Genomic DNA, 22,203 nt, shown 5'->3' with positions numbered 1-22,203 from the left:
AGTGAGGGAACATTCTTAGAAACACAATTCAGTTAAAATAAGAGTTTCCAGTGTAATTTTAGAGGTTTTTCTTTCTTTTTTTTTGCATTCAATCTACTCTGCTTCTCTTATATTTTATTCCCTATGTTGTTCCTCATCCTGCTCTAAGAATGTTTCATATTTGAGGACAAGAAAAGCTAACTTCTTTAAAAATAGTGAGTTAGCCTCTTTTCCCTCACTGCCGAAATTTGCAGTTACTCAAAGCATCATTAAATCATGTGCAAATGATCAGTTCTTGCTACTTCCGCTTCAGCTTCCTTCCATCTCTACTCACTGACTTTGAAAAGAGGAGGCCATGAGGGAGTCAGCAGACGTTCTGTTTCTGTGGCAACAAGTCTCAACAACACTGGGAAATCATCCTTGGTAGGAACACTTTGCATTCTGTCCTACAGCAAATCGTTGTGCTCAATGTAAAATTCTGTTTTCCTGTTACAAATTTTCACATAACAGTAAAATTCACAGCAATTAACTTAAATTAAACAGTCCTTGTTGTCCATGCTCTAGCAAAAGGCCAGAAAAGCCATTCAATCAAGTCTGGTGGGGTCCTGAAAGTAACTGGCTGCTTGTTTGCCAGGTTTCCCTTCATTAAACACTGAATTCTTTAGGTGATAAATTGTCTAAAGCACAAGCCTAATGCTTCGGAGATTTTTTCAGGGCATTTCTACAGAGAATAAAATCACAGATGTCTTCTTCAACCTAAAGATGCCTGGTCATCTTTGCAAATGGGCAAATTGCTTGACATAAAACGTGCAGTAATCTTAAGCCCCAAGTGGCTTCCACTTCCTGCCGTTAAAAGCAAATTTGACACAAGCCCTTTGCACCTTCCCTGGCAGGGTCTTCACTTCCCCAACAGTGTGATAAGGATTCAGTAGTGTCTTTAGTGTGTCAAAACCAGAGTTGCCGAGGGCACATATGGGAGCCTCTTTCTAGGTGCTTCCTGAGCCCCACTGTGCTCAAAACAGGGCCACCCCCATTTACAGGACCTGCCTCCTCCCACCTCCATCACATCCACTCTCAAAACTCACAAGTATTGCACAGCTCCGCAGGGCTCTTCAGCCTGACAATCACGAACCTCTAATCACTCACGCCTTGCTTCTAAAGAGCAAATTGAAAGTATGTGGTAGGGTTTTCATGTTTAAATCAAGCTGCTGTAGATGCTTTCTGGCTGACTAAAAGGAAAGGGAAACTCAGATAACCGGCTGCAACTTCGTAGAGGTTTCTCTTAGTTGCAGATTTAAGAAAGCAATAAAAGGGCTTGCTGTGTTATCTTCTAAATGCCGTGTCCTGGCGATCGCATGGAATGTTCTTTAGGGTTATCAACACGCAGCAAGAAGTCCACAGCCACACAGAAAAAAGAAAGTTGTTACCTTACCTTTATGACAGCTATAATGATTTTGGAGTCCCCAGCCTGCACAGCTACTGAACTGACTGTTGTCGTAGAAAACTCTGCACCAGGACTTCCTTGGCTGGACATGGTACCTTAGAAGCAGAGTTTATACTTTGGACAGCCTCTGTATGGCTGTGTTTCTGCTGGTCATTTCAGAAGGCAACCACTGGGGTTACTTGGCTTCATTCAGGGAAGGAGCTCAGCTTGCAATGATTACTCCGCCAAAAGGAAAGAACAGGAGGTTAAAAATAGACAACCCCATTGAGTTTATCAGGAGAGAGAGCGGAGTGGAACGAGAGAGAATCACCACACCCCTAGTATGGTAACGCCAAGCGCCTGTTATTTTTGCCATTATCTTAAATGTGGAGGACAGCTTTGAGCTCTTTCCCTATCAGCTGATGTTTGATAGCAAATGGAAAAAAAAAAATTACATCCTGACAACCCAAACGAGTTTTGCCATTAAAACTACGCACTTGCAACCAGGGACTTTGAAACCAGCTGCAAATCATTGACCTGACTATCAATCTTTTCAAGATTTTCGAAGTTTCTCTCATGCAAAGAAAACCACCAAAAAATGTACTTTAAAAAAAAAAAGTTCTGGTATTTGTTTTTTGGGGTTAAGTCACAAAATTGCTTGAAATACACTTTTAGATTAATCTGCTTTTCTAAAAATGTATTGCCCTTTGCCAAATAAAGTTTCTATGGAAAAGCCACATTTTCTCAGAGCCTCAGATTTCTTAGAAACATTTTTAAAATATTTCAACCAGCATTTATCAATATAGATACTATCATTTCAGAATTTCTTTGTGACTATTCTACTCCACTGAACAGAGTTTACAAATTCAGTTATCATAACCATTAGAAAGCAAAACACTTTGCTGTTACCTTTTAATTGCAGCAAGAAAATGTCTTTTGTTTGATTAAAGGCTAACATTGTGTATATTTTGTCCCAATTAAAAAAAATAGTATAACTCTTCAGGCTGAGTTGTATTCCCCACTCCCACGCCCTGTGTAGGAAGATTATAGCCAGCTTCAGATCAGAGCCCCCAAACAGCAGATTAATCCTATTGCTGGAAACTCCGCCCGTGTTGCAAGTTGTCTGTGGTATTAAACAGCAGCTGTTGGATTCCCTGTCAAAAAACAGCTGAAAATAACACTGACGTTTAGGTCAGAGGTCAGATGCAAACACATCAGAGATACTAACTCCAAAGCTCCTGGAACCATTGGAAATCTCTGGGACAAAGCCGGAACGGAGAGTACAGCAATAAACAGTTTTAAAGAGTCTACTTGCTCTGTAACTGCTTAGCTCAATTTAAACGCACATGCAGGTTCAGGGCCGACGTTCAGAAGACTTAGCAGCACCATTGCATTGTTTTGCGAAGGTTCACAATAACATTCTTGATTCAAAGGGGGAAAAGTGCTTTTATATATTCTTCAGTGTTTAACAATTATTTTTGTTTCCAAGAGCACGTCATGGCTGCTCTGCAATTGCTTAGCCATGACCCAGGTCCTCTGCCCTCAGCACGTGCCTGCTGCTCCAGTGAGATGGAAACCATGCCTAGACGCCAGGTCTTCGTGACGCAGACTTCACCTGACGCCATGAAGGGGGCAGATGCCAAGGCATGCCATGATATAGAAAATAGTGTAAATGGTTTTATTTTATGGCAGGGCTGGAGAGCTTGCAGAGAGGCAACCTGATTTAGAATGTGGAAGGCAGGCTCCTTCCCCTTGAGCAAGTAGTTGGTCCAAACAAACTAAAACACACTGATCGAAACCAGATTTTAGTTAATTGTCCTTAAGAAAAAGCAAGAATTGATACCTGTGCCACAGAATAGCCACACTCTAAACTAAAATGCCCAAAGAGCTTGCTCAAGTCATTGTGCACTTTACCAACTAGAACAGCAAACAGTGACCTGCACTCAAAATACTTAATACACTTTCACCCTGAGTTAATCCTATTGCTCGAAACTCAGTGTGTGTCACAAGTTGCATAAAGGCCCTTGGGGGGAAGGGACATTTTGGCAGTGGGCTGTAAAGACCACAGGCCAAGTAAAGAGTGGGTCTGTCCACAAAGCCCCACTTAAGAGGGATGATTGTGTAAGGGATGAGGAGGGCAGCAAGGAATGTCTGGAATTGCAGGCCCAGACAGAGGGGAAAGGAGAGGGAGATGAAGAGGAGACAGCACATGGCTGAAAGTCTGGTTAATTACAAGGTTTAAGGGTAAAGGGAATTAAAAGTATTTAAAACTTTGTTAAAAGATTAATCCAGCTATTCAGCAACAAAGGTGTGCCTTTTTGTGCGTGTAGATGACCTTTCTTTCTGTTAATGAGATGAAGCAGGTCCAGCGTGTTGCATAAAGAAAATGTTTTCTGCAGTGGCCGTGAGCAAACGCAAACGGCATACATGAATTTAAGTGGGATCTAACAAATTTTTCTTTAATTCAAACTCTTGGCTTTAATCTTCAAAAGACTTTAATATTTTTTTCTCCTCTTTCCTTGTTTTCTGTTCCCCTTTTTTTCCTCCTACATTCTTTAGTCCTTTCCTCTATAGAAGCCCCGTGGCTCAGACCTCTCCAACAACATCTAGCTTATTTAGAACCTTGGCCTACTTTTCTTCATCTGTAATAATATTTAATTATAAACTGCATCATTAACTCTCGTAAACAGTTTGAATAGTTAGTATAAAGGCAATCGGCACACTAAGATGGATTTTTTTAAATGTTAAAGTTAACTAAAAGCTTTCCGAGTTACAGTTTATTTATACTCTGCCTCCCTTATCACCAAGAAAACCTAGAACAAAACAAAACAAAACAAAACAAAAACCTTACGGGCATTCTCATACCTTTGAAGTTCATAGAGGATCTTGCAGAGGTTATTATGCCTCCTCTGTTTATCCCTCTGGGAAATGCCTATTTTTATAACAACTTAGTTTTAGTGAAATATACTTCATGGGGAATCGTAAACCTATAAGTGAATTCTGGAGAGTTGCAAATAGCACATTTTTAATGTAATATAGGTAGCAGGCTGAAAACTCTTTCATGTGGTTATTTTTTATCTCTGTCCATGGTGATGCCATTAAAACAACACATGTTCTTTGCTGAATATATGTGGGGTCTGCTCGTTTTTCTATGGGTTCCTGATGTTTGTCTTAATTGTATTATTGGTTAAACTTTTTAAAGACTTTATAAAGACAAAGTAGATACACCTGATATAAATAACCCAGAATGAGTCTATTTACCCAGATTAAAAATTCAAAGCAAACTTTCTCTGCTATTATCATTAGCAGTAGTAATAATAGCTACCATTTAGTGGCTGCTTAATATGTGCCAGGAACTGGGATAAGTGCTTTATTCTCTTTATCCCATTTGATCTATGTAATAAGGCTGGAAAGACTTATTTTCCTGATTTTACAATTGAGACACACATACATGCACACATATTCACACACAGTGACTCATTGATTCCAGCCACCTCTGGTCTAAATTTTTCTGCCTGGGTTTCAAACTTACCTATGGCTGGTCTCTCCCTACCTGCCCAATCATATATACCATTATTCCCAGACCCCAATGGTTATTCTTATTCTACACCTAATTCAGTTTTTCTATCCAGGAATATTATACCCTTCCTCCCTTCATCTACCCAAATTCCTCCCATCACTTAAGGCCAACATGACGTATCAACTCCTTACAAAATTTGAATTATCTAGCTGTGTTCTTTTTCCCTCGAAATTTAATTATAACTCAAAATTTAATAGTTATATGCTTGTATTATAAACATATTATTTTCTAATTATTTCACTTCCACTAGTATTATTTTTCAACCATATTTGAAGCTCCTTACAGAAAGGAGCCATGTCCTAACATTTTTGGGATCTCTGCAGATCATCTCATAGAGTTACTGTTGAGCTTAAGAGTTGCTTTACAGAAAGTGCTTAGAAGAGGACCTGGCATTTAGTAAGTATTAATTCTATATATGAACCATGGCACAGAACTAGGCACAGAATTGGTGCTTATAAATATTAGTTGACTGATTGAACTACATGAGTCATGCAGAAAAAAGATACAACTCATTAATATAACTCATTCATTATTTATTCATGCATCCAATAGTTATTGAGCATTTCTCCATACCAGGCACTTATGCATCAGGAATATAGCAGTGAGCAAAACAAAGAGGTTCCCTTCCTTTAGAAGTTGACATTTCAGTGAGAAATGATAGACCATAAACAATGAAATAAATAACCAAGATAAAGACACACTGTGTTAAATGCTAAGAGAAAAACAACTGGTAGTGGTTTAAGTAGACTGAATCAGAAAAAGTTACATATAGATCTGATTTGATCTTAATAATTTTACTTCTTCTGCTGGGTTTGGGATTGGTCTATTCATCCTTTTCCAGTTCTTGGAGACGATTCATTAGATTGTCTATTTGTGATCTTTCTGTCTTTTGGATGGAGGCATTTATGGAAATAAATTTTCCTCTCAGGACTGCTTTAGCTGTGTCCCACAGATTTTGATAACTCCTGTCTCCTTTGTCATTTAGTTCAAGGAATCTTTTGATTTCCATCTTGATTTCCTCGTTTATGAAATAATGGTTCAGCAGAAGGTACATTTAGAATTTGCCAGAGAAATCAGGGAATTCTATCAAAGTATTGCTATTGGAATATGGAAATTAACAATAATAATAAACTGATAGTAACTATAACAACAATCATAATAAAAACAAACTAACCACACAGTATGGCAAAGGTGTTGGGCTAGGAACCCGGGCTCTGAAATCAGACTGCCTTACCCCCGTGCTCTGGTTTCCTCATTGTAAACTGGGGATAATGGGAATGCCTACACCATACAGGTTTGTTGGGAGGATTAAAAGAGATAAAACTCAAAAACACGATAATCCCTGGAACACAGATGATGCTCTGCCAGTTATATGTTCTTATTTCTAAGATGACAGCAATTCCTATTAAGGGATTTTCTAAATCTAGTAGCTGACAGGAAATTTGAAATGAATTTTTAAAATTAAGTTGAAGTAAAACACATGATAGGCAACCTGAATGGATTAAATAAACATATTAGAAAGAGATAAAACATGCATTACTAGGTTAAGTTATTTTACTGTAATCAGATGTAAAAATATTTCAGTGAGTCATCATTTCTAGAATACTGTACCTTTCTTTTCTATTCACATTAGCCAAAATTTTCCCCAACTCTGTCTTTATATCATGTAATACTCTTCCCGGGACATCTCTCTTATTTCTTAAACCACAAGTGTTCTCACTTAATTGTCATCCAAAAGTAAATGCAAGTTGCTCTTTCCCCTTAAAACTTCCCATAATTCTACACAGCAATTTATCCTTCCATGCATGTTCCCATTTGTTCATTCACCAAGTATGATCAAATACCTACTAAGTACCAGGCACTGTTCTAGATGCCAGGAAAATGGCAATGCACAGAACAAGGCTCACCCACAGAAGAAGCTTGCCTTTTGGTGGGGGAGACATGACCAACTAGAAAATAAACAAAAAGGCACGTATATAATGTGTCAGGACGTAATAAGTATTATGAGGAAAAATCAGCCAAGGTAAGATGAAGGAAGTGAACAGGTGAAGGGGGATACTATTTTAGGAGAGAGTCAGAAAAAGTCTCTCTAATAGATGAGATTTGAGTAGAGACCTGGATTAAGTGAAAAGAGCAAGACCTGCAGATATCTTGGGGAAGAACATTCCAGGCCACTGAGGCATGCTTGTTACATTTGAAAAGCATCCAGCAGCATCCAGGTGTGGCTGGAGCTGAGAAGGGAGAGAAAGTGACAGTGACAGAACATGAGATCCTCTAGGGAGGGGTGGCAAGGTCATGTAGGGCCTTCTAGGTAGGCGCCTCCAAGTGCTGGTTTGCTTGGGGCCAACCCTGGTTTGCACCCGTTGCCCCAGTGTAATTGCTCCTAAGGTCCTTTTCATTTCCAAGAGTTCTGTTTGGATAATAAATTATGTCATAACCCAACTGGTAAACCTAGGTAAGGACTTTAGATTTCATATGGAGAGAGATGGGAAACTACTGCAGGGTTTTCACCCAAGGAATGGCATCGTTGGACTTAACATTGTTAAAGAAACTCTTTGTGAAGAAGAGACTGGGAGTCAGGAGTGAAAGCAGGAGGCAAGACAAATTCCACAGCACCCGATCCACAAATGCCAACACAGTGCTGCTTTGGGATGTTTCCTCATGGACACGTAAGTTTTACTTAAGGAGAAAGACATGTTTGAAATATCATGCCTCCTAGTGACAGTTTTATTCTGCGTATTGACTTGCATAGATTTCTCTTACAATTAAACATGTTTAATGACATAACTCCTTAGCTTCTTCATAAGATCTGGTAGAATAATTATAAACAAGGAAATTTCCCTTGTATATGTTTAAGAAAAACAGAACAAAACTTGGGCAAATTTAAAGAATACTTGGTCAAAAGAACTATGATGGCTGCATTTATTATAGTTTTAACCAATGGGTTACCAAAAATAATGTGTGAGGTGCTATCAATACTTATTAAATTATTGTGTACAATTTTCTTGAAAAACCTCTAGAGCAATGCATGATCTAGAAAACTGTCCTATATATGTGTAAAGTTAAAACGAACAGTAAACATATGGCGATTGTTGATTTGGGCAACTGCCTTCTGAATGGGAAAGATGTTTACAATACTTCAAACCAGAAAAGAATTTTTAAAAATCACTGAAAAGCTTTCACGTGCCAAGTTTATTTTTAAAATTTCAAGCCACATGTTTTCCTACCTGCACTGAGCTGTGTACTTAGGTTCCAACGTCGCAGGGTTCTCTCTCTGATACAGTTCCTCTTCACGTAGTGATGTGTCCTGAGAGTTAGCCTCCAGAAGGCAGCGCGAGTGTATGAAAAGATAGGAGGAGTCTTAGCCAAATTGATTTTGGAAAATTGCATTTCCTTTGTTTTTCCTTACTATTGCTAAACTCCAGTTGAGGCTGAGAATTTTCCACTGCAGAGAGATCCCTAGGGAGGCCTGGAGAGCCGAAGTCATTCCAGCTGCTTGGGAAGCCAGCAGTGACACTGAGGGTGAACTGCCACTTCTCCAAGCAGTTATAATTTTTGGCAAGGAAGGAATAATAATCTATTATGAAACCCAAGAACATAAAATCAGATACCCTAAATGGCATGGTTATTATCCATGGATTCTAAGCAGGAAGTATATAAAGAGTTAAAAAGAGAAAAGTTTTTAAAATATGAGATTTTATTAAGAAACACCAAAACATAATTAAAGAAATTAATATATATATGTGGGTGTGCAGATATACATACGGCTGTTTGAAGTAATGTTATAATGGACTTTCTCAGTTGTACAGAGGTAATGTTTCATGACCCACTGACAGTTTATTGGCATCAGTTTAATGAAAAAGACATGTTTTAATAAATTCTACTGTAAATTATTTTTAAAAATTTAATTGAATTTTAGAAATTTTACTGTACGTTTTTTGAAATTGTATTCTCATTCCAAGTAGGAATGGCCCACACCAGTGTTCACAGAAATGTCCCCTGCATGGGAATCTTTGTTTTTATTAATACATCACTCACCCGGGTCATAGAACCCACATGAAAGGCAAATGATTGCCGAGACTGTCCGGAAGGATAAAGAAGTTGGTAACACCTGCAGGAAAAAAGATATTCGTATATTCAGGCTTTTAGGAAAAACAGGAAACAAGATGAGAGAAACTCACAGAAACCTGGGAATCAAAAATGGAAACAAACATAGCAGGTCATCGGCACCCCACCCCACCCAACCCACACCACCCAAGCAAGCCAGTTTCCTATCACAAATTCCACTCTCATAAAGGAAGGACTTCAAAAGCAAAGTCACTCTATGTTACACAGAGTTTACATTCTGCTTCTGGCAAATCCCTGCTTTGAGCTCCTACTAGCAGAGAGAGCCAATGGCCTCGCCACAAATGTTTGCCGAGTGCCCACTGTGCACAAGGCCTATTTCCTTTTATCAACTCAATCCTCAACAAATCCTTTTAGAATTGTAAAACACGTAGCCACTTAATCTAGTTGGGCTTCTCAATGACTTTGTACTCTAGGCTTGTATCCTAGACTGTTACCTCTGTCATCTGAGTTGGGAAGCCGAGGTGAGAAGTTAAGGGGCTTGTCCAAGCTCATGGACTGATGAGTCAAGACCCCAGCCATTCCTTCTCAGTCTCTTGCTCCAGTCTCACAGGGAGAAGTTCTACCTCTTAATGCGAGATCAAAAATTGTACATATGTCCATAAATACCTGTCACTTAACTAATCCACACAAGAAGGCTTTCTGGGCAAAGCCCTCTGAGTCAGAACATGACACCAAAACCCTTAAGAGATAACAAGAAGAAACACAAAACTCCTTCTCTGTTCTCAGTGGCCCCGCCATTGGAGAAGACAACATGCACACATGAAGCATTGCGACAAGAAGGCACTATAACAACATCTAAGAAACGTTCCAAGCTAAAATGTCAAACAAGAACCTTCTTAAAGAATTTCCCAAATCGATGTGAGCATCATAAGAACAGTTTTATACATGGATGTAAATGAGCAATTATAATAAAACAGCTTTCGGTTTGTGTCATAGTCCTTCTTCCTACGTTTAAAATCACTTTTGCTACCTTAGTTGGTGGGTACATGGGCAGGATGTGAGGGCACTTGGGCTGTTACCAGGCATTCGAAGGTTGCAGGTGGATTTGGCTGAGCAGAGCCAACAGGCCAGGTGAAACAGGTCCTGGACTATATGGACAAATAATAAAGATAACAGGAAATCTGAGGCATGACTGAACCATGTGCCCCCTTCCTCCCATAGGCTTGAGGACATCTGGGTTATAGGACTATTAGTATTTGGACAGTTGTGTTAATTTTTTCTTCACAGTTGCCTGAAGGGCTGGGAGGTACAATGGCTGAGACAGAGTCACATTTCAGTCAAACTTCAGAATAAACTCAAACTCTTTTCTTTGAAAACTAAACCTTGAAATCAAGGAACTGAAAGGAAGCTCTTTGGTTTGGAATGTCCCCGCCAGGATCATGAATATTGTGTATTATATTTAGAACCTATCCACAGAATTCCATCTCGTAACTACATTTGGATTTGCAAATTTTGCAGAGCGAAACAGCACCAGTTCACGGAGAATTACATGGTGAAGGAGCTCTGTTCTTGTGTTTACAGTCCTCTCCTGTCCCCTCTGCCAGGGCACGCACCACCTGCTGTGGCCCCTGCCCTCAGTCCCACCACTCCTGCCCTGCCCTGGTCCTTAACCAGACCCCACTGAGGGGCTGTCATGTGACCTAATGTGTTGGTGGACGCTGACTTAAAGTCTGGCCCCTTCCAGATGAAGTTGCATTTAAAGGGGCTTCTTGACAAGAAGAAAGAGAGTTTTTACATTAGGGGACCAGGCCCTCAAAAAGCAAACTCGCAAGTCTGGTCCACTCCCTCCGTTTTTACCATCACACTTGTGTCCCTTAAGGAAGAGTCCCCTGAAAAGTTCAAATAGGCAAAAAAAAAAAAAAAGCAGCAAAAATTTGATGGCATTTTAAATGCCATGCAAATATTCATTTTCTTTGTCAACAAATACTTATTGAGCTACTTCTGATGTCAGGCATTGATTTAAGCCCCCAGAAAACCAGGGAAGAAGACACCCTGGGTCCCTGCCCTCAGGGAGCTTGCTGTCTAGTAAGCTCACAGAACCTGCTGAAGATTTTACAAACTATGTCATTTAATTACCAGAGAAACACAAAGGTTTTCTATATTAATCTCATTTTACTGAGGAAATTGACCTAGATACATTAAATAACTTATCCAAATCACAAGGTTAATATGGCTTAATGCAGGTCAACCCGATGCCAAAAACCAGATTCTTTTTTATTTTTATTTTTTGGAGACATAGTCCCACTCTGTCACCCAGGTAGAGCACAGTGGTGTCATCATAGTTCACTACAACCTCAAATTCCTGGGCTCAAGCAATCCTCCTGCCTCAGCCTCAGAGTAGCTGGGACTACAGGCACACGCCACCACACCTGGCTAATTTTTCCATTTTTTGTAGAAACGGGGGTCTCGCTCCTGCTCAGGCTGGTCTTGAACTCCTAGTCTCAGGTGATCCTCCTACCTCAGCCACCCAGAGTGCTAGGATTACAAGCGTGAGCCACTGTCTCTGGCCTAAAAAGAGGATTCTTAACCACTGCCTCTAAATCATGTAACTCCAAAGCCTGTGTTCCTCTTTGTGTCACACTGTTTAAAGCAAATCTGATTTTGCATAGGTATAGACAAATCATAAACAAATTTATCAAACTAAAAAAAATAAACGTGTATTACTAATTTCAGGAATATCCAGGTAAATCCTACAGCTGTGAATTCTTCTGACCATCAACCTGACCACAACAGAGACTCCGCAGTGATACGTCAATGTGAGGACCTGGGTTTCTGTGTCAGTCCATTTGTTCTGTCGTTAATGTTGATACATCATTCTGGTTTTGTATACCTTTGTTGATCTCGTGGGTCAGGTCTTGTTGATGTGTTTCGCATTTTATATGCAAATATACTACTGTAAATATACTTTATAAGTTTGTAAGTATACTTATAAAGTGAGTGTAATACTATAATCATTATTATTTTCTTCCCACAAATCTTCCCTTGTTTCTCCATTTTCTCTTTCCCTTCCATTTTTGCATTGTTTTCCCCACTGCTTTGTCCTCTTGTACATTTTCCTCTCTGCATTCTGCACAGGCTTGTTCTCTCTCTCCGCTCTCCATCTACTGCTTCTTCCCTCTCCTTCTTCTTTTGTCTTAAACACCTCTAACCTTTTTTCTTTACTCACATAAATCTGCTGGCACCTACACTCATCCATGGAGTTTTTCTTTACTTATTCCACCAAAAAAATACTTTCAGTAGGAAAGAGCTGTTTGTATGCAATGCTACTAAAAAGCGCTTTTGATTTTTTGTTTTATTTTTAAAGCAGTACTAAAACCAATGTGATACTGGCAAAAGAACAGACACACTGACCAACAGAACAGAATGGCTAGCCCAGATGAAGGCCCAGGAGACTTAAGAACTCAATGTATCTTTGAGGGAGTATTAGAAATCAATGGAAGGGAGGGATTATTCAGTAAGTGATGTTGAGAACATTTGATATTTGGAAAAACCTATCATATTATATCATCTCCTCACACGAGGCACCAAAATTGCTTCTGGATGTAAGAGTTAAAAGTAAAAAAATTTAAACTGCACAAGAGGAACAAAATGTAAGCTGAAGAAGGATTTTCTAAGCATTAAGGCATGTAAAAAACCACAAAGAAGGTTGGTTAATAGATTTCATCATAAAAATGAGCATGCTAACATCACCGAACTTCATAAAGATAGAATAAAGAACAAACTGGGAAAAATACTTGCTAAAAATATGATGTATTATTATCCTTATTATATAAAGAAACTTCTTCCAACAAAAAAGAAAAAAATGTTAAGACTCCAAAGGAGAAGTGTATAAAAATAGTAACAGATAAGTCACCAAAAAGGAAACACAATGGATAATAATAAATCATTAAAATTTTTTCAGCCTCACTGGCAGTTAAGAAATGTAAAATAAACTGGTTTTGTCTAAGAGTTGCAAAGACTTTTTAAAAGATACCACTGTATGCTGGAAAGAGTGCCACAAGATGGGCACTCCAGCTGTTGATGGACACATAAATTTACCTAACCTTCTGGAAAGCAATTTGGCCATATCTATTAAAAAGCTTTAAAATATGGATATATTCCAATACATTTCCACTTTCAGGAATCAATCCCAAGGAGCGATGCATTCAAAAAGCTAAGAACAAGGATGTTCACTGCAGCATAACTTATAATACTCTTAAGAAAGAGAAAAAGAAAGAATGAAACTAAATATTTTGCTTAATAGTGCAATAGTTAAATTATGGTATCTACTTATCATTCAACATCACACAGCCATTGACTTGCACTGGAAAAAAATTTAATAAAGGAAAAATTTTACAACATACTGACTGTAAAAAGCAGGACATAAATTTGAATGATATTATAATCTTATTAGGTAAACTATAATGCAAAGGGAATGTATCAAATATTAATTGTATGTTCTCTGCATTGATGAGTTATGGGCAGTTTTTACTTTTCGTATTTTTTTCTTTTTACTGGAGTACTTTTTTAAAACAGTAACTACACATTGCTCTTAAATTTAAACAGGATTTCAAAGAATAAGGCTTAAAGGAATTAGTTCTCTCTAGTTGACCACAACCATCACTCAGTCATGAGACAATAGAAAATGGCAGTTCAAGCTTAACTGCCTTGAATTTGCTAAAATTTACCATAGATGGGATGTGCTTATCTTCCAGAAACTGGTAATATCATAAATATATTTGACTTCTGAGGTCTCTAGAAGTATATAATTCCCAAAATGCCATCTCTACATTCTTCTATTCTAATTAGAGAAATTAGATCATTTGCAAGGTGATCAATGTCTCTGAAAAGTTCATACACTGAAGTTTAAAGTATAAAAGATATTCTAGGAACCTTGCAATCAAAAGTGTGGTCTGCAGACTGGCAGCATCAGCAACACCTGGAAACTTGCTGAAAATGCAAAACCTCAGGTCCTACCCCAGACTTATTGAATCAGAATCTACATTTTAATATCTCCAGTTGACTTATAAGCATATTCAGGTTTGATAATCACTGGTCTAGAACACATGTTCTAGTTCTAACTACATGTCTATAATGTAACTATGGTCCTCCTTTGAACATTGATCTACATTCATGTCCTAAGTACTGCAGATATCTTTATGGTCTATGAGCTCTAAACATTTTCTTAGAACAAAAGCAGCTTCCCACTAATGAATAGGATATGTTCTAAAAATCTATTAGTAGATCAGTTGTTAACAACTTGCAACATACAGTAATATTATTAATCCTAGCTAGATTTCTAGGTTATCCTATAGTAGCTTGCTTAATTTATAATGTAGTTGAAGAAGAAGACTAATTACATTTTAATCATTGTTTTTCATGGGAAAATGTGTTTCCAGTTCTAACAGATTAGGAAAGCATGGTTCTGCCATCCATATAGGACTTCCCCATGGGTACAACTGTTTGTGGGTAAATGTAGACAATTAGCAGAGCTGATAGTCCTATTCTGAGAATGTTCTAAATATAAGAATAAAATAGATTAGAAAGACAGGAATGTCAAGGGTTGCTACTGACTAATTTACATTTTCTCCTGATCTTCATTTTGACCAAGCGTAGACGTTACTTGGAATGGAAGCATAAGATCACTTATCTTCAGGGGTTTGGAACAGGTTTGTGGATACAAGTCTCTAATGGAAAAATCTACAGATGGGGTGAATACTCTTAACTTGTAAGATAGAAAATATCTATTAATAACAAATGTACATTCTTTTTTGTATAAATATTTTGCTTGTATGTTGATCTGTCACTCAGATGTACTTAAATTCACTGGACAAGGTATAAGACTTGGCAATTTCCAAACTTTGGCAATCCAAAATTCCTGGTAGCCATTCTGGAATTGCTTTTATAGCATAATATGATAACTTTGTTATTTTAAATAAAGCTAATTTTGTTCTAATATGCTTTCTTCATCCTCAAATATACAGTCACCTTTTACGTCCTAAAAAGACTTCTTGATAGGAACAAGGGAAATTTAACACTACCTATTATGGTAGGAACCTAACCATTTATGACAACACGGCCTAGACAAAGGACGGAATTTCTGTGCCAAGACTGTGGGAAGGTATAATAGGTTTGGGGCCATTGGAGAGGGAAGGAGAAGCCTCTGTCTTCCATGATTCCAGATGATTTCAGAATAAGGAAGTTATATTTTTGTTTTAATCAAAGATTTTAGATAATATTGTTAGAAAAAATTTAAAAGTTTTTACAGAAATAATTTGAACAGATTCTAAGATGCAGAACTCATCAGATTATGTTATAGAGACCAGTATGACTGAATCTTCCCTAGGTTTTATGAGCAATCTTTATTAACAGAAATCACACTTATTGTCCAAAGTGACGACTTATCAAAGAAATACATATCAAAATCTGCTGCCATTACAGTTTTTAACATTTTTATTGCATATTTACAATGTGTGGAACATTATAAGGATTTACAGTAGAAGCCAAATTTCCCAGCCCTTAAAAATCTAATGGGAAAGATTGGATAAATCATACATAAATATTTTTGAACATGAGCATTAGACACAATCACATGATTATAATTTTATAGACTAATACAGGTGAATGCTCTACATAATACAACAGGAGGGAAAGGCAAAAAGAGTAGGTAAGAAAGCCACCAGAGTGTAAAAGAACCATAGCTGGGTGGTACTGAATAAAAAGATAACATTGAAAATATGATTTTTATAATCTGTCATGGGATTCATTTAAAAAAAATTAAAAAGAAAAAGAAAATGTGATTTTTAAAGGCTAAAATGTCCTGCAAAAGCATAGCTAGCCCCTATGCAAAACTGTGAGGTAGAATTCTTCCCACCCCTCTTGCTGCTTTCTTGACCACCATCTGGGGGACTTCCCTGTCTAGGTGGCTCTCTCTCACGTTGCTGTGCCTGGGACTGACCAGTAGTATATGGTTTTTGCTACCCCCTGCACTCCCATCACAAAATAGTCTTTTCTGTTCAATCATCAGTCTTATTTTACCTACTGAAAAATGCATGGCAAAAGTCAGTAACATAAACAAACCAGTGCTGTCTCTTCTAGCTAATATATCACCATGCTTGGTCTTTAACTTTTCAAGGAGTGAAACTAATGCTAGAATTTCAGGCATAGTAACCCCTCGAAGAGCTGTTTTGGGCAGACAGAACTTCGCTTTCCTCAAATAACACCAAGTGCCATCCACAACCATAAACAATGCCATTTTTACACCAAACCCACTTCTTCTAATACTTCAATATGGATCATAAAAATAGTTTACATCTTTCTACACATACAAAATATAAAATCCAGGGCACAGTACAACTGCATTGCAAAAAGGTATGGCAGTTTTTTTTTAAAACTACCCTATGACACTGCAATTCTAACGCTAGAGATTTACCCAAGAGAAATGAAAACCTGTGTTCTCAAAGACTTATGCAGGAATGATCACAGCAGCTTTGTTTGTAACTGCCAATCCTGGAAACAGCCCAAGTATCCATCAACAGGAAAGTGGATAAACAAACTGTAATACTGTCATACAATGAAATAGTACTCAGCAATAAAAAAATGAACTTCGAATACACCCAACTACATGGATAAATCTCCAAAATATTATGGTGGTGAAGAAGCCTTGTAGAAAAAGAGTACATGTTGTGTGAGTCTAGTTATCCAAAGTTCTAGAACAGATCTAACTTACGGTAGAAAACAGAAAAGTGTTTGCCTTTGAGGGTTAGATGGGGACAGAGATTGACTGGAAAAGGCCACGTAGGAACTTTCTAGGGGGGTGGTAATGTTTTATATTATGATAGCACTGTTTGCAATTTGCTACAACTAAATGAATGTACACTTGAGTTTTATGCATTTTACTGTATGCAAATTTTATATCAAAAGAAAAATATAAGCCAACATTGAATTCTAGCTAATGATATATATGAAGTATTTAGTAGGAAGTACACAGATGTCTGCAATTGAAAATACATTAAAAAATGATCTAGATTGATGAATTGCTGGATAGATATGTGACAAAGCAAGCACAGTTAATGCTAACTAGTATCTAGGTGATGAGTATGCTATTTCAACTTTTTTATATGTTTGAACATTTTTATAATAAATTGTTGAGAACATTATTGGGTGCAACATTTCCAAAATAATGCTGCTGAGAATTTCATTATTGATTTCATGACAGTAGGATCATCAAATTCTTCCGATAAATGTCAATTTAGAAACTTAAGTTTCTCTTAAGGGCTTATGAAAGAATATTCCTAAGTGTGAGGTGAGCAATCAGTTCTTAAATCTACTCTGGCTCATAATTGCCAAAGTGGTATTTCAACCCTCTCACACCTTTAAAAAATACAATACATAAATTTTGATGATATATTCTGAGCAAATTTATTGGCTGTGAAGACACATAAGAGCTAAGACGAAGAAACATTCCTAAGACAAATATCAAGCATAGAAATTGTATTTACTCCAACTTTTAAACTAAAAGAAGATTCAGGGTAACTATAATAGAAAAGATGTGAGGCTTGATTACATACAGTGAATGGGCCACTGTGTTCTGAGTGGGAGGGTGTCTCAATCATCTCACACCTCCCTCCAAGGAGAGATGCATTTGGACACCCTGAAGACATGGTATTCAACTCGCACAGACTTCTAAGGCGCCTCCTTGAAATTCACTAGGAACTGGCTTCAGTGTTAGGGATTTCAGCCCATCAGAAATAGTCTTCCACATGCCTGACTTGAATCCCTAACAACACTGCTCCTGGCATCTAGCAGTTAACCATTTTTTAGTTATTTGTTAAGAATTCCTATATAATTACACATAGGAATTATATGTATAGCCTCATAAAGAGTTCTCTAACAAATATAATCTTGATGAAAAATTTACTCACGGCTTTCAAAATACTTAGTCATAGTTCTGGCTTTCTTTTGACCTCTAAGTTCTTCATGTTCTAGCAGAGGTTCTGCTTTTTCTTGAAGTACAAGGACTAGTTTTATTCTCCAGCTTTCAAGTTTGCTTTAAAATATTGCAGTATTGTTGAGTCATATTCAGCATCATATCCACAACCTTCTTCAGTCTTAAAGGCTCCCCCTGTACTCATGCTATCTCACGGAGCACCCTTAGCTCTATACCTCTATTGCAGGACCAGTCATTTTGTGTTTATCCTCACTGCCTGCGGTTTACCTGCTCTTCTCTAACCATAACCAGCACTAATGGTGGTATCAAGTCATGGTGGGTTTTTTTTTTAATCTCATTAAGGGGATACTTTATAAATATCTTAACAGATTTATGCTCCTATTGTTCTATAGGTTGGTGCTGACTCGTTAATACCCACTCCAAGTATGACTTTCTTTTACTTGTGTTTATTATGCAGTTGTATCATGCCCTGTCAACTCCCAACAGGTGATACTCATCACTTGTCTTCCATCTTGCTGGTTTATCATCTTCCCATAAAAACAGCTGATGTGTCAGATTTCAAAGCCTTGTTATTTACTGATGAACTCACCAACTCCACTCTTAGCATTTTCTATATATAATTCTGAATGTACATTTTCCTCATTCACCAGTGAATTGGGGATGAAGGGGTAAGGGGAGATGGAGCTGTGGGCATGAATATAAGCCATGTGCCATTTCCCCCACCATGCCATGCTTGTCATCAGAGACAAGAGCAAGATTAAAGCATAGTCTATTTTCTACTCTAAAAATATAATTAAGCAATGATTTCTCCCATTTTATATAACATTTTGGTTTTCAACACTTTTTTTACATGATATTTCATTCTTGAAATTATTTGATTTCTCCATTCTACAGTCCCAGAAAAATTCATTGTCTTTTTTTAAACCAAGGTCACAGTAAATAGCAAAGCCAGATTTTGAAGCCAAGTATTCAAACTCCAAACTCTTTCCATTATATTCACTACAGTTCTTATTTTAGCTTTTATGATCTTTCCTCTATAATTCTTGCCATTATTTAAGCTTCTTAGCTAAACCTAGACTTTTCTGTAGCATACACTAAAGTAAAATAATGTCCAATGGTAAGCATCCACTTCGTTTTGCCTCACTAGGGTATGTGTTGTCCTGCATACCTGCACAGTATGTTCTACTCTCAACTGAAGGTTCTTATTTTTAGGACTGAAAGTTAACACTGGTAACTTTACTAATTAGGTTAACTGTGCAGTGATGTTTCAGCCAATCTTTTTAATCCTAGAGAATTTTTCCTTTGGGGGGCTTAAGCAAAGATATCCTAATCATACAAGTCTTATCACTGATGAAAGAATATTTACTGGTGTTTGTTTCTGCTTGTCTCTATAGGCCCACGATGTGGAGGATGTTAGCAGCCTTTGTATGTTAGTTTTTAGTAGTCATAGTATTGTACTATGGCCCTGCATACTTTCGGTAGGATGTGAGAGATACACATTAATATGCAATCTCTACCAGCAAGTAACCTACAATATAGTACTCTGAATTCTTTCTCCAATTGTAGACTGCACAGTGAGATAAATTCAGCTAAACTCACAATCACACCATTGGTTCCAATGGTTAAGATGAGAGTATGATTTATTCAGCATTATCAGTAAAGTAACATAATTGTCACGTTCATAGTAAGGAGGATGACACTAATAATATAATGATATTAAACTATTATGCCCTATATCAACTCATGAGGTAATAAAACAACAAACACATTAAGACTAAGTAACACTTGGGAGCAATAACCAATTTAAATCCCTATAAAGTGAGTGAAGCATCCAATCTTCTATCTTGCAATGAATCCTAGACCTGCCATCAATATCCCAGCTGGCAAGCTGAACAGTTTCATCAATATCACCAATGAGTCACCCTAGCAGACTAAGGTCACCAACAATGAGGACTGGGAACAAAGCCAATCTGATTTAAAATGAAGTTATCATCTTTGCACTATAACTTTGCTGGGTTATACGTGTGAAGAACAGATGCCAAAACTGCCATTATATATTGACTTTTTACAGGTGCAAAAACATGATAAGAAGGGGAAAGGAAAAAATAAATCCTTCAAACTGAAAAAATAAAAACAAAACAAAACTAGCTCAACTAACACTTCAATAATACCCTGAGATGGGCTAAAGTAATGTGGAAGATTGTGGCATATACCAATTAGAAATGAGTGGCTCTTTCTCAGTTACATTTGCAGGCCAATGTTAATTTATGATATACAAATGGCTTGTGATTTCAAACGGACTGTAGTCACTTTTTCACATAGTGAACTATGAACCTATGAAAAAATGTCACATTAGGGCATTGTTGATTTTCATTCATAACTATGTGTATATACAGATACACATATAGCAGCAAACACTCAAATTATTACACAAATAACATGTATAGATCTTGCCTTATTTTTTGTAGGCAGGAAAGCTTAAGGTATATGCAAATTAACTCATTTGGCAATTTTAAGTCCATAGGTTGATGGCAGAATTACTAACAAATCAGTTCCTTTCTAGCAAAGTCTTAATAAAGACATTCTAACAACTCTGAAATTCAGAAGAAGAAGCAGATATTGAGCATAAGAACTAAATATCTAAAGTAGCCAGCATCCAAGTATCTAAAATACCAAATGACTTCCTTATGAGTAGATTTACTCTTAAGTCAGTTTAAAACACACTTCAGACTGCAATATAAGAGAGATTATTACTAATGTCTACAACAGACCATTCACACTTTGGAGAACCAAGCATCTATTAGGCATGAGCAAAAGACTGGGAACAGGAGTAGGACAAGATTCCTTCCCTCAAAAAGGCTTATAACATAGTAGCTACAGACATAAACAAGTGTAGAATGTGGCTAGCACCATCATGAAGATTGAAATGAAGAATCACAAAAGTTCACACTCATAGGAGTAAAGCCCTAAAGGACTGAGAGGATTATCAAGTATAGAAAGCACTTCCCGGATGCTCTAGGAAGCAGTGGCAGCATAAGACAAGAGGGAGAAGTTGAACTTTGCCCCGGATTTTCTGGCATGTTTGACTAGAAAAAAAGGCTGCACCATTCACCAAAATTGCTCCAGGAGGATAAAGGTGATAAATATGATAAATCCTTCATCTAGGTTGAAATGTCAAGTAGAAGTTAAAAAAAGTACAGATCTAGAATTTTGGATCAGATATGTAATGCAAGACATAGGAACTCTAAGGATGAGATGCCTACAGAAGAACCAGAGCATTCTGAGGACAGAGTATGAGAGAGCAGATATTTAGTAGAAACATTTTAAATAAGAGTTATGCGACTGTACTCACAGTTATGGCAGAAGGTGGCATCTTCAAGGGAGGAGGCACTGTCTAGGAAAGGCTGCTCAATGGTGGAGAGGTTGCAGAGAAAAGGGAAAGGGATGCAGACAGAGGAAAAACCATTCAGTTGAGTAGCAGGGAGCCCACTGCTGACTTTCAAGAGAACAGTGTCATTACAGTGCTGTGTAAAACCAGATTGCAAGGTGCTGACCAGTGAGTGGTGCGGATGTAGGAGCACAGATGTGGGTTTCTCCAAGAAGTCTGGCAGTAAAGAAGGCTGGAGAAACCAGCAGGCTCAGAGGGAGGTCTTTTTTTTTTGCATTGGAGGATACATGAGCACGTTTGTAGACCATGAAAAAGAATAATACAGCATACAATTCTTTGCATAATTTTGTATTGATCACAAGCCTAAAAAATTAGTTTTAATCTTTTAAAAAATTTTTCTGAAATAAAAATACACAAAAATTAAATTATATGCATTTTATCACTTAAACTTAATACAAACTTAAAAGCACTAACATTTTATGATAAATTTTATTTCTAAAGGAGTCATACAGTTTTTGTTATTGGACTACTTCAGAATTTATTTTACCTCTAGTCTATCATGACAAATTAAATTTTATTAACAATTACTATTTTAGCTCCAGAAAGATTACTCTGATATAAAGGATTACACTTAAGTAATTATGTATGCCTTCTTCCTCAGCCCTCCTCCCCCAAAGACAAAGCATCTTCAGGGTAGTTAATAATTTTGATAATATTTTTCAAGTTGAAGAGAAAAATTAGAAATAGTATTCCATTATTCATAAGTTCGTAAAGAT

The 22,203-nt window shown here is 37.3% G+C and overlaps 1 protein-coding gene across 19 annotated transcripts in view; it reads right to left on the bottom strand.

Annotated features, from left to right (window-relative positions):
• CCDC141 (coiled-coil domain containing 141) overlaps window positions 1-8,227 on the bottom strand; it is a 178,271-nt gene extending 170,044 nt beyond the window's left edge. For 18 of the 19 annotated variants that reach the window (XR_006736829.1, XR_006736828.1, XR_006736830.1 and 15 more), the window contains exon 1: window positions 1,412-2,027. Coding sequence is in view for 15 of the 19 variants with exons in the window: in XM_045559108.1 (XP_045415064.1) it covers window positions 1,412-1,513 (102 nt within the window). In the remaining 4 variants the exon portion in view is untranslated. Of the gene's footprint in view, window positions 1-1,411; window positions 2,028-8,209 lie in introns of those variants that run through there. The other variant, XM_045559122.1, reaches the window with a different exon arrangement.
• Between the last annotated feature and the right edge of the window lie 13,976 nt (window positions 8,228-22,203).

Source organism: Lemur catta, chromosome 8, assembly GCF_020740605.2.
Source record: "Lemur catta isolate mLemCat1 chromosome 8, mLemCat1.pri, whole genome shotgun sequence".
Taxonomy (NCBI): Eukaryota; Metazoa; Chordata; class Mammalia; order Primates; family Lemuridae; genus Lemur; species Lemur catta.
Note: the sequence above shows the minus strand (reverse complement) of the source record. Positions and strands in the feature narration are given on the sequence as shown.